General features: G+C 30.8%; 2 protein-coding genes across 2 annotated transcripts; one reads left to right on the top strand and one right to left on the bottom strand.

Annotated features, from left to right (window-relative positions):
* Positions 1 to 712: 712 nt before the first annotated feature.
* Positions 713 to 1,768, bottom strand: LOC129909968 (rhythmically expressed gene 2 protein). Its single transcript, XM_055987158.1, has one exon. The coding sequence runs from the start codon at positions 1,603 to 1,605 to the stop codon at positions 832 to 834; it is 774 nt and encodes a 257-aa protein (XP_055843133.1). The 5' UTR covers positions 1,606 to 1,768; the 3' UTR covers positions 713 to 831.
* Positions 1,769 to 3,451: 1,683 nt separating this feature from the next.
* Positions 3,452 to 3,994, top strand: LOC129910987 (INO80 complex subunit C). Its single transcript, XM_055988609.1, has 2 exons — positions 3,452 to 3,691; positions 3,762 to 3,994. The coding sequence occupies exons 1-2, from the start codon at positions 3,550 to 3,552 to the stop codon at positions 3,959 to 3,961; spliced, it is 342 nt and encodes a 113-aa protein (XP_055844584.1). The 5' UTR covers positions 3,452 to 3,549; the 3' UTR covers positions 3,962 to 3,994.
* The last annotated feature ends 9,635 nt before the right edge of the window (positions 3,995 to 13,629 follow it).

Below are 13,629 nucleotides of genomic sequence, written 5' to 3' on the forward strand. Positions count from 1 at the left end.
GAATTTGTGACTAAAATACAAATACAACACCAAATGCATTGCTTCTTTTTCAAAAAGTCAGTGAAAATGTGTTTTTAATTTATTTCATCAATATTTTGCATAAATTAGTATTCAAAATTGCAAAACAGAATTTTTACTGATGGATTTTACTGATAGCTATAACTGAGCCCTAAGCGGGAGTCTGCTTATACTCACTTCTCGGGAGGATTTTTCTTCATTCTCTTTTCCTAGTTCGATAATCTTTCTCTGCTGCTCCTGTTTTGAGCTGTAACTTCTTCACGTATTCATCTCATGTCTATGTCACCTTTTGCTGATATACCCATTCTTGATATGATGTTATTTTGTCCCGCTGCTATACGTTCAAATAATGAAATGCTCTTTTTTCGAAATAGACAAGGATGTCTTACTCTTGGTACTTAATCATACGTCTTCTCAAAAAGGCTACAAATCTTTGACTTAAGGAAACAAAATATAAAAATGTAGAATTCTAAAATAAATGGACTAAATCTCGGTCCTAGCGAGATATCCGTCGGAACGGAAAAATCCCCCGATTCGCACGAATCATGCTTGGAAGTGTGCTTCCGTCAGGTCAAAATCGTCCAATTCGTATGAATTCGAACAAATTTCCGCTCTGACGAATATCTCGCTAGGGCCGCTTTAACACAACTATGATTTAATTGATGTAGCGAGTATAAAATAAAAAATTGAAATATCTAAATAAATATATATTTTTAATTTCTGAATAAATGTTAATAAAATAGTATAGGTACTACATTAAGTTGTACTTAATTATAAACCATAGTCATGTTCGTCAGTGTGTTGATCTCTTTTCTACCATTCAATAACTTTGTGATTCAAAGTGTGTAAAAGGTCTGGTATGTTTTGAAATACATGTTGCCGATTCAAACCTTCTCTAACTGCCATCTCATCCTCAGTCATTTTGGATATTAGAATACTTGACCAACCAGCAGCTTTTGCACCCAAATAATCCAAATCATACATATTACCTATATGAATTGCTTGGTCACTACGGATATTATATTTAGCTAATGCCAAGTCAAAAATCTCTCTATTTGGCTTTAAAATACCACAATCATATGCAGTAAGAATAAAATCAAAATTATTCAAGTTCATTGCTTTGAGTATTTGTGGTAGACTAGGATCAAAATTAGAAATAACGCCAACATCCTTACCGGATTCCCTTACTTTACAAACGAGCTCACTTGCTCCATCCAAATGTTTCCAACAAACATCAGTGCGGTAAAGATCGACAAGTTCCTTAGCAATGATAAGTGCATCTTTTTCCGGAATTCCCGATTCTACGGATTCGAATATATTCAATACCAATTTAATCCACCATTGATTCCAGTCCATATTTGGTGTTGTTTTGCCATAATTTGGATACTTAATCATGTGTTGTTTGAATTCTTTACGAAAGCTTACCAATAATTTGTCACGATTCAAATGCGGATAACCGTGATTAGCAGCCGTTTCAGCGTATTGAATTGCTGGTGATCGTTTGAATGTGAGCAAGGTATCGGTGATATCGAAGGTAACAAGACGAAATTTTTGTAAATTTTGTATAAACTTTGGTGTCAACGGCATTATGTCTTTTTAATATGGTGATTGTCAGGTAATTATTGGAAACACTTGAAAAATATAAAGAATTTTTATAACATTTTTAATGGAAAAATAATTTAACAATCAAAATAAATTAGTTAATCAGGGAAGAAAAGAAACAAAACAACAACAAACAATACATTTTGGTTGACTTTTTTTCGAAGTTCGAAACGTAACGTAAGGTGGGAACTTTCAAATTTGACAAGGTATAAGGTATGTTTGTTTTTTGTGAAAAGATTTGTAATTTGTTTAATGCACTTTTCAGAAAATATTGGAGTGAATCACTCCTTTTTCGTTTAATATTAGAATTTGTTTACGATAAATTTGACAGATGGAGTGATTTGACTTTTGTTTTGCATGTTTTTGTGATACTAAATAATACAACAACTTTGACCCAGTTTATTCACTCTCCATTAAAAATTTAAAATCGCCATTTAAAATGAGAAATTTTAAAATTCTTATGCGATTTGACAGATTTTCAATTTTTAATGGATACTTTAAATTTAATAATCACTTTTATTGATATTTTTTAGTACTTTACTAAATTTTCTTATAAATAAATAGAATTTTCTTAACAAGAAAAAAATTAAAAATAAAACATCCACCAACGAATTTGACAATTATTAATACAAAAAGAAAGGGGATGTATTGGTAATCCACTCCTATTACTCATTGAAAATTTTGGGAGTAAATAATTCACTCGTTTTGGAAAATGACATAAGGATATTTGAGATTTTTTTTGTACAAAAACGGTGGCCACACAGAGATAACAAGGAAATGTAAAATGATGAATCAATAGGGGTATTCACGATCTGGTGCAACAGGCCTAGTAAAAGTGTAAAATTTTATTTTTTTACAATAGATCGTGAACGCACATCTTCTTATCTATAGTAAATATTGAATGGAATCCATGATATGATTTATATCAGCTTCACTCTTTTTTTTTTACGGAGTTGTCTTTCCACCGATGCTTCTTCTTTTTCTTCAATTTTTTTATAATTTCATTCTTTGTTGTGTTCGGGTTAATTTATTTTCACAAATTACATCAAAAGAAACAAAATAAAAAAGAATAAGAATAAAAAAGATAAATTGTTCATCATTGACGACACGCGACGGCGAGCTGCCATCTGTCAAAAAAAATTTACACCATTGTATTTTTATTTTGCAATAGGGTTAGGGTATAGCAAAAGTGCAAGACCATTGTAAAATTTCAATCCATATATTTTGTTGTGGTAGTGTTGTAAGATTTTACACTTTTGCACTTTTGCAATGATACAAGACCAGTTGCATCGGATCGTGAATACCCCTAATTTGTCATTTGCCCCCAATTAACGCTTAGATTAAATTATGACCATGAGTATAGCGCATTTCAACCAATCGCCATTTGATTATTTCCTATAATATAAAATGCTAGTTATCACAATGGCAACTCTGGGTAGTGTGTATATCAACTTCATATTAGGCAGTTCATATTTGTATGTGGAGGGTGGAGCTTGTGCAATTCCAAACTAGTTTCGCTTATTTCAATGAGCTCCTTATCCATTCCATTTTCATTTGATAGCTGCGACAAAATATAAACGCACGCGTTTTTGTGTTTATTAGAGATAGGAATAAGCAGTTCATATTGTAAATTCTCTTAGAGAATAGCTCACAATTATTTTAAGTTTAAACATCTAGGGCAGAAACTCATTAAAAAAATAAAAAGGTCTCGCAATAAAACGCTACACCCAGGGAGAACCAGCGACAAAATCGCTTGAACTACTTTTTGCACTGAACGCTTTTCTCAGAGGACTCAAATTTAACAATCAAACAAACCTTACCAAGTGACACATGAAACGTCAGACTACTGTCACTCAAATCAAAACAAATAACAAAAAGCAAATAGTTTTCTGTTCAATTCCAAAATAAATTACAAATAATTTTTATATTATGGAAGAAGCGAATACTCCTTGTTTTAAAAAATCATCTATGAACTATGTTCAAGCCGGTGGGAAGAAAAGAATCTGGAAGTCTTTAAAACAAATTTTGGCTACTGAAAAATCATTGCCATGGCCACAAGACGCTGTTACATGTATGAAGCTAGTTCTCACAAATTTCAAACATTTTAGCTAAAATATCTTGTTTTTGTTTTTTTATTTTAGATAATACACTTAACCCTCCACCTTCTTTTAAACCAGCCAAGAAGTATTCTGATATTTCAGGTTTAATTGCACCCTACACTGATCCACATACAAAACTTAATTATCATAATTCGGAAGAATATGCAACCGTTCGTGCCCTCCCTTCAGATTTGACTGCCGGTTATTTAGCTCTTAGAGGAGCTAGTAGTATAGTTGGTTAAATAAATTAAAATTCTAAAAATAAGTTAATAAAATTGAAATAATAAAACAAGTCGTTGAAGACCAAATCAGCTAAAATTTGGTCTTCAAGCTAAAACAAGTCGTTGAATTTACCAATTATGGGCATCAATGGACATAAAGTCATCTTGAAATGGTTCTCATCTCTCTTGTTTTTGGGCTTGAAACCGTTCTAAATAATAAGATTTGGACCGTTTCATTTTCTTCCGGAAGAATTACTGCTTCTAGACTGACTTAATTTTGTTGAAAGGCAAATGAAATTTAAACGCAAGCGAAAAAGGATTATAACTACTGAAGTAATTCTGATTAATTGATATTCAGTTTTTTGAAGAGAAACATCGGAGTTTGAGCTTACGTTATAATTATTAACTTTTTATTTTTTGAGTACAAGTTTAATATAGGAGTGGAAATGCTAAGCATTTGGATGCGTCAGTATAATAATTTTGCACTGTGGTTTCAGTTGTTATACAAAAAATAAAGATTTAAGAAAATCTGATTTTAAAAAATGGTGAAAACTTTTTTGTACGAAAAATTCACGAGACAAGTTGCAAGTTTTTATAACCCACTCACAATAAGTAAAAAGAAATCTGGCGAATGATCTTTGAATAATAAGTTCTATCCAATTTTTATTTCGCCAGAAAAAATTTATTAAATGGATTTATCTCCTTTTCAAAAACGATTTATTTAAATTAATGGAAAATGGAGTAACTAAAGCTCAAAAAATGGCATTATTAGGGAACCTCCGATTTTGATGATCTTTGAACTACTTTTTCAATATAGCAAAGTGGTTCAAAGTAGTTTTAAGTACTAAACAGTAGATAAATGTTCCCAAAGAAACGAAGCTCTTATAAATATTGCTAAAAGACAAATAATGTCTTTTTGGCTTCTATCTGACCAAATTTATTTTGTAAATATTTATTGTAATAAAGCTACTCAAAAATAATCAGAAGAATGTTTATAAGCATTTTTAAATATTAACTCGACTCCATATTAAGCCATTTTAAATTTCAAACAAAGATTTCTTTAACGGCGCTGGATTATTTAACCATTTTATTTTCAAGTTAACGATTTTCTTAATTTATAAAATCGATAATAAAGCGATAATTTTTCTGATGTAAGTATTCTCAATTTTTCAACAGCAAACAAAAAAATCTTTCAAATGATCTTACAAAAGTACGCATACGCCACCGTGGCCAAAAAGTATTTCATATCATTTAACTGCACTGAACAAATTTCCCAAGCTCACTTCAATTAATTGCACAAATTAAATCCCTGATGAGGGCTTTAAAGATCTTGAATCTTATTTTCAACAAAATATGACATAATGTCATATCGGTATCGGTTACTATCTCCACCGCACTTTTATCCATTCGTGCAACTCTCGCTGATCTATTTTTTATATGGTCAATTGTTGCCAGACAGAGGTGTCTTTTTTTTATATTTTATGTGTAACATTACTAATTTCTACAGTAAAAAGATTTCATCGATTAAGACAATGACCATTAAATTAATACGCTCATATCTTAGTCAATTTGTATATACAGCTGCCATATTAGTAGAATTATTTATGTATGATGCTTATTGTATAATTAAAGATAAGACCTGGGTAAAATCTTCCACATTCATATAGAGCGTATAAACAAATACTCAATATACCGAACAAAATCTACTTGGAAATAGAACCACAAAGTAGATTGATGAGGATTCCTAGAAGCGCTTTTATTACAAATGAATTGTTTCAGGAAAGACATCTAATAGACAACAATAAAAGACTAAACTAGAACGAAAAGAGTAAGAATATAACAAAAAAGCTTTGTATCTTACCAATTAAGGATTCTGATGAATAATCAATTTATCTCATAGAAAAAAAAAGGAAATAAAAATTGTAAATAGGCTAGACTTTATTCATTTTCCACTTCTGTTTGTGTTCACTTTTAGTTCTTTTCTGCAACAAAACATTAACAAACATATACATAAGGATGCAGAGGAAATGAAAAAAAGTATCTTCTTAACATGCTACAGCGACGAAGGAGGATTTTTGGATTCATGCCAAGAAAATGTTGTTTGTACTGCATTGTATGCATTTGGGATGGTTTGATTACTCAAAATCTTTTATTCATGAACTGGTTTATCATCCATAACGACTTTTGTACATCTACATTAATTTTTATATTAAAAATAATGACTTAACATTAAGTGGAGTCTCAAGTCTCATATCCGTTGTCAAAATAACTTATTGTTTAAAGACTGTGAAGTCACATCGATGTTTTTTTTTTTTTTTTTTCTGAAGGACAAACCAATAAAAATATATTTTTATGTATTAAAAATTTAAACATGTGAACTTATTTTTTTATTTGTCAATAAGCTTTGAATGTACAATGTAATGGCGTTTTCGATTGGCAGTCCGGAAGCGTCCGGAATCATTCTGAAAAAATTTTATTCACACAAAACTGTCAGTTTTGTACGAATAAAACGCTTTCAGAATGATTCCGGACGCTTCCGGACTGCCAATCGAAAACGCCATAAGTTATTATAAACAATAAAATCGATTTATTTTAAAAGCGTTTTTAATAATAATAAACTCACACATAAAGGCTTACACATTTATTTTTACTTATGTATGTAAACATTATTGCCAATAAAAAGAATACAGATTCCCTTACAGTTCCAGAACTTATCTCTGTTTGCCTATTTTTCGCGAATCATTAATTTCTTATATGGTTACCAAAACACATTTAATTTGTGCAAAAGTCCTATAAAAAAAATTTAAATATTCCTTTAAAGCGTTATATACCTACAATACATATCAGAAGTGAGATTTTTAGTTCCATTACAACTCATAAAGTTCAAATAGAATTGAATTTTATTTTATTCCACATTATAGTTCGTTTGGCTTCTAAATTAAAATGCAACTAGTGGCACGTTTGTTTCAATGGAACTTGTTGACTTTTTTGGCAAAATGACAAAAATCAACTAGCGAGCAGCTTGATAATGGTGTAAATGTAAAACACTATTTCCGACGGTGAAATGTTTCCGGTTTACATTGTAATTTACGGAAATGATGTATGCAATAAATAATCCTTTTTTTTTTTGAAAATGAATGAACAAAAATAACATAAGGTTTGAAAAATGTATTCATGATTGGATCGATGTAAAATTGTATCCTTTGTTTATAGAATTGTTGTCGGGTTATATTATACACAAAAAGGGTAAACAGGAGATGTTATGGTAGTTATAGGGGAAAATAATTGTGTGTTGATTGTTGATACAAGTTAAGGGAAAATGCAAAAATTGTTTTTATATCCTTTTATTCCTCAAACATAGAAGAAAATTTCTGCTTAAAATCATAAAGTCGATAAGAGGACATATCATAGGAGCGCTACGATTTTTCATGTATTTGATTTTCGTATGTTTGGTATTTTAAGTATGTTTCGTACGTTGGTATAAGGGTGTAAAATTTTTTTTTTGAAAAAAACCAAAAACAATTTGTATAATCTAAGCTACATTTTAAAGCCATAAACATTAATTTAAGTTGCGGCGTTCTCATGTTATAAGAGTTTGAAGGTAGATATACTGATTTTTTTTCGATTTTTTTTAATCAAACGTGGAAACTTTTTTTTTATTTTTTTTCTAATTTTTCGACAAAACTTTGGTAATTTTTTGTTTATATTCGTTCAGTAATCTTATCAGAATTCTTTAGAGATCTTTATTTCAAAAGTACATCGCGCAGATCTCGGAATATTAGGAATTAGGAATAAATCACTCTCATCCAGAGTTCGTTTTGCCCCATCACGTCAGGTTTTCAAGATAACCTCAAAAAATGTCACGAAAACAAAAAAATTTTTTCTCTGATCTGGATGTGTGAATATGTTAATCATATAGTTTTTGGATCGCTGAATCCAGATTCGAAGTCAATTTTGCCCTATCACGTCAGGTTTCTGAGATATCCTCAAAAAAATGTCAAAACCAAAAAAACAAAAGTTCTTATCTGGGGTTGCGCTTATGTTTTTCATATAGTTTTTGGGTTGCTCAAACCGAATCCGAAGACTATCAGGTTTCTGAGATATCCTCAAAAAAATGTCAAAACCAAAAAAACAAAAGTTCTTATCTGGGGTTGCGCTTATGTTTTTCATATAGTTTTTGGGTTGCTCAAACCGAATCCGAAGACTATTTTGCCGTATCACGTCAGGTTTTTGAGATATCCTCAAAAAATGTCAGATAAGAACTTTTTTTTTTGAGTTTAGACATTTTTTGAGGATATTTAAAAAAATTGAAGTGATAGGGCAAAATAGACTTCGGATTCGGTTTAAGCGACCCAAAAACTATATGAAAAACATAAGCGCAACCCCAGATAAGAACTTTTGCTTTTTTTGATATCCTCAAAAAATGTCAGATAAGAACTTTTTTTTTTGAGTTTAGACATTTTTTGAGGATACTTAAAAAAATTGAAGTGATAGGGCAAAATAGACTTTGGATTCGGTTTAAGCGACGCAAAAACTATACGAAAAACATAAGCGCAACCCCAGATAAGAACTTTTGCTTTTTTGGTTTTGACATTTTTTTGAGGATATCTCAGAAACCTGACGTGATAGGGCAAAATTGACTTCGAATCTGGATTCAACGATCCAAAAACTATATGATTAACATATTCACACATCCAGATCAGAGAAAATTTTTTTTTTCATTTAAGACATCCTAGGTTACAAAAAAGTTTAATGTGGATACTGATTTTTTGGGATGTTATAGGATAGACAAAGACATCAATAGTTTACAACCATCGAAATACTCAATTTGTGGCGGGCAAGATGCATGACATTCAACCATTTAAGTTAACATATCGTTCCCCTCAAGCCAAGAGCATGAATGTGAAAAAATGAAGGATGGTGAATGGTGACCGAATTCAACATTTTCCGATTGTAAACATTAATATAGGGTATTATTATGACTAAATTTCTGGCAAATTTGTAGTTATTAAACAAGAGAGATTGCAGTATTATTTATCATTGAAGAAAGCAAAAAAAAAAATTATTTGCACATTCATGGTTATGGCTTCGGGGGGAACGATATGCTATCACTGGTATGGAATACAAAATAAATCGGTTGAAGGCTTTCTATAACTAATAGTATACTTTTCTCCTGAATTTCGCGTTACTAATTCTAAGTGATTTTATTCGATTTCATCTACCCCAATAAGGTACTATGTCCTCTTACTAGGATTTACGTATGGAAAGTGGGGGCAAGACCACCTATAAAACCTAACCTAACTTATAAGGTGAGGTTTTATGGGATGACACTTGATTTAGTTACCGTCGAACTTCGATTAATGAAGATCTCTTGTGATATCCTGAAGTATTATAAGTTCTTGAAAAAGTGTATATGTATGAATCCTATGGTTGATCGAGTCCCTTGGAGGGCTTCACAATCAGCAAAAAAAAAAAATAGTTAATATCGGGATAACTATTTAAATAGTTAAAAAAAAAAAATAGTTATATTTGTGACTATTTTAATAGACAATCGCAATACTACTCGTATTCTCCGAATTAACTATTAAATAGTCAATTTTAACTATTGAAATAGTTATATGCAACTATTTAAGTAGTCAATAATGATTTTGTATTTAAAATAGTTATTCAGATTTTAACTATTAAAATAGTTATTTTTTATCTGAGTGCCGTAGGCTGTTGCCTGGGAATTCATATAGATTTTCTAATTCATTAAATAAGTAGTTCGCTTAAAATTTTCTACTGGTGCGGCAGAGTGCTGCACAGTGACAGAAGAAGTGAGCAGTGTTTTCCGGCTCGTCTTCGTATATAATATTTTTATTTAGGAAATCTCGTTATTATAAAAAAATGAAAAATATCGAATAAGAGAGAATACGTTTTGAAAAAACGCCCAATCAAATTCTGATGTCAGAAAAACGTTTTTTTCTGTAAAAATAGAAACTCTTTCCAATAATCACAAAATATACTATATCTTCATCGGTTCCCACCATTTATTATAAAAAAAAGAAAAAGTTAACGGCCAATTTCTTCACATCAGTCCTAAGTCAGCCTAGTATCGGTCTAACTAGACCAGGTCCTAGCACTAGTACTCGGTCCTAACAAAAAGTTAGTACCTGAGCATTACTTCACATTCATAGGACCCGACCTTAAATCACAAAGCAGTACTAGGAATTAATACGTCTAAACTGGTCTAACTGTCATTTTGACAATATTTTGATGTTTGAAATAATTTATTTTGATATTTAAACGAATTTAACAAAACAAATTTAGACAAAAAGTAAAAAATAATAAAAAGAATATTGAAAAAAATAAAAAAAAATTTGGTTAAACTTAACAAGAAGCCAAGAAGCAAAAGAAATTTGATTTTTTATCAAGAACTTTCAGTCAAGAATGAATTGATGAGTGAAGAAATGTATGATTTGGTAAACAGACAATGCAGAGATACAGGTCACCAAAAACGACAAAAGTGTCATTCAAGTTCTCGAGGTATAAACGGATCTCCGACCTTTGTGCAGCAAAGCCATTAGGTTGGTGTCAGTTTCAAGTACCGATTTGAGTATTAACGATTGGTATAATAACCAGGTCCTAGCTGATTTTGAGGAGCTAGCTAGTACCGAGTCCTAACTAGTACTGGGTCCTAAATTGACAGTTCTAAGGCTTAGTACCTGAGTCAAGAAATGAGTTGATACCGATTTGAGTACTAACTTTAGGACAAGAACCAGTACTAGCGTTAGGACTCTGTGAAGAAATTGGCCGTAAAACAATTTATCTATTAAAATTCTATTCACCCTAAGTAAGTAAGTAAGTAATAAAATTCTATTACTAACTAATAAATAGGTACAAGTTGAAGTACAAGAGCAAGTAAGTGCGACCGGCACTCATTATTTTTTTATTTCATATTTTTATTGCATTTTATTTATATTTTTTTATTTTAAGCATTCAATTCTCTTATCAACAAAAAATAAGACCTACACCTAATGCTTCATTAATTTTTTGAAAAACAAAAAAAAAAAAAAATCAAAAATAACAAGTTAATTTTTTTTTCAAAATTTTCTATTTTAAGTATTTTTGATTTGAAGTTCCATCCCTTGCAAATTACTTATGTCGTTTTCGATTGGAATCACTCAAGGATTCACTCATACTGAAATCCAATAAAACAGTTTGAATTGCTTCCACTCAATTTTATTTTTTTACTTGCGATATAGGTACTATAGGGCAAGTTTAGGATTCGTAAAAAAAATCGAACTCGAGATAACAATTTTACATGACATTACAATGATGGAGAATGCCAAAAAAGTGGGTCCGGCAATTCTGTCTGTCTGTCTGTCTGTCTGTCTGTAAGAACCTCGAGCTACAGCCTAAACTACTGAAGCGATTTTGTTCAAACTTGGTAGTTAGCAGTTTTTGGTGATTCCCTAGAGGGGAAATTGAAATTTTTTTTTTATGATCAAAACTAACGGTACCTGCCATATAACGGAAATAGAAAAGTTAATTTTTTTTCAAAAACGGCTCTAACGATTTTGATTAAAATTTTTATGCGTGGTATTACACATAAGAGCCAGCTTTTGAAATAAAAAAAATATTTTTTGTACCGTTATTAACGGTACCTCTCATAGAACGGTTTTTTTGGTTTCTGAATATCTCGTACAAAATTAACCCGATTTCAACGAAAATTTTTATGCAAAAGCAATTAAATAATAATAATAATATTAAAATTTTAGAAAATTTTCAAAAAGTGCATTTTTGGATTTTTAAAAAATATTTCAAAATTTTTTTTTGAAAAATCAATTTTTTGAAAACGGGTTGGTGAAAAATTTTGAAATTTCGTTTTTATGTGTAAATTAATTATTTCTTTAAAATGGCATACCAACTTTTTTTTTGAAAAATGTTAGAAATTTTTTATATATAAAAAATTAATTTTTTAAAAAACGACTCTAACGATTTTGGAAATTGTTTTTATAAAAATACCTTTTTATGCAAGTAATAAAATGGCATACTTGGTTTCTTGTAAAACATAATTTAAAACGGTATTTTTTGAATAAAAAGCTTTAACATTAGAGTTACTTTTAGCATAAGAGCAAGTATACGTGCGACCCCAGTCGTGCATTTTATTTGTGTTTGTGTTTGTTTTTCTGTGAAATTTAAAATGTCAAATATGGCATAAGACTTGAAAAATAATTAATATGTGAAGAAAATAGTATCTAATATTCAACAAATTAATCGGGAATTCGTTTTGCAAAATATTTTAAAAGCTTAATTTATTTGTTTGAAAATAAATGAACAAATTAATTTCAGAAAACGAAAAAAATTTGAATGAAAAATAATAAAAAACAATGATTGAGTGTATCTTTGACATGTGAGTATTCATGTATTAGTGCTTCTTGATTTGATTCTGATTTGAAATGAAGAAGAGAATTTCTCTTCTGAGAAGCGTTCTGGCTGTCATTTTCATGCTAATAAAACGGTTTCAGAAGTCTTCTGAATGATTCCGGACGCTTCCGGAGAGCCAATCAAAAACGACATTACCCAGTTTTTTATTTTGGCTTGAGCCTCCATCTTAAGTTAATTGTTATTTTGCACCAAGTGAGATATTAAAAACCAAACATAAATAAACCTTGGAAACAACCAAATCCGTCCACATGTTTGAGCTGAAGGTCGATGGTTGTACTGATGGAGACATAGACGAACCGATATGATAAGACGCATACACCGACTACGACGGCCACGGTTGGTATGACGAAACTCACTTTTTTAGACTTCTTCATCATCGTAATCTTAGGCTAGGCGCACACATGCGATTTCAGTCGCACGATTATTTAGTCGCAAAAATGGATCACACGGATTTCAATGCCGGTGAACACACATGCTTCTAAAAAATAGCCGCGATTTAAAAATTGAAAATTGTCCCATTTTTTTGGCGACGCGATTGTCGCAAATTAAAATGGAACAAATGGAACAGTATAGTTGTGCACACACTTGCGACTAAACCGAAAACGACTAAAAAGTAGCAGTCGCAAAGAGGCCAAATCATGCGCACACATGCGATTTTCCACCACTCGATTTTTTAGACGCAAGAAATGAAACACATTATTTTAAATGAGAGCGCACAGATATGCGATTTTAAAATCGCTTTTTTTTAAAAAATGGATCTGGTTCTATTTTTGGTGCTTCTTTTTAGTCGCACATAAAGTTATATCAAATAGAAAATAATTCATCTGCGACCCTTGGAAAATTTAGTTTCAGTTTAATAATGGATTTTACAAAAATGTTGTTTAGTGGCTCTTTTGTTCCGACTAAAATCAAAGCAAAAACGTAAAAGAAAGTACTGGGTTCACCCTCTTATTAGCGATAGGATTATGAAAGGACAGTTTCATCAAATTAATAAGAATCTAAGAGAACATCCTCAGAAGTTTACCCAGTATTATAGAATGAGTAAACAATGCTTTGATGAAATATTGGTACTTGTGGAACCGAAAATAAGGTGCAAAAATACACATTGGAGAGAATCTATTTCCCCCGAAGAACGTTTATCTGTAAGTTAACAGAGGTAAACATTTTAAAAATAAATTGCGGTAATTTGAGTACTACACTTAGGAGCAAAAAAATGGAATCAAACTTTGCGTTCTGTAAAAACGATAATAATATAATTG

This window comes from Episyrphus balteatus, chromosome 2 (genome assembly GCF_945859705.1).
Source record: "Episyrphus balteatus chromosome 2, idEpiBalt1.1, whole genome shotgun sequence".
Taxonomy (NCBI): Eukaryota; Metazoa; Arthropoda; class Insecta; order Diptera; family Syrphidae; genus Episyrphus; species Episyrphus balteatus.

Bases quoted from the DNA above. Each gene is read 5' to 3' on its own strand.
- LOC129909968 (XM_055987158.1), bottom strand. From the start codon at position 1,605: ATGCCGTTGACACCAAAGTTTATACAAAATTTACAAAAATTTCGTCTT.
- LOC129910987 (XM_055988609.1), top strand. From the start codon at position 3,550: ATGGAAGAAGCGAATACTCCTTGTTTTAAAAAATCATCTATGAACTAT. The intron at 3,692-3,761 runs GTATGAAGCTAG...TTTTTATTTTAG, and splicing joins GCCACAAGACGCTGTTACAT to ATAATACACTTAACCCTCCA.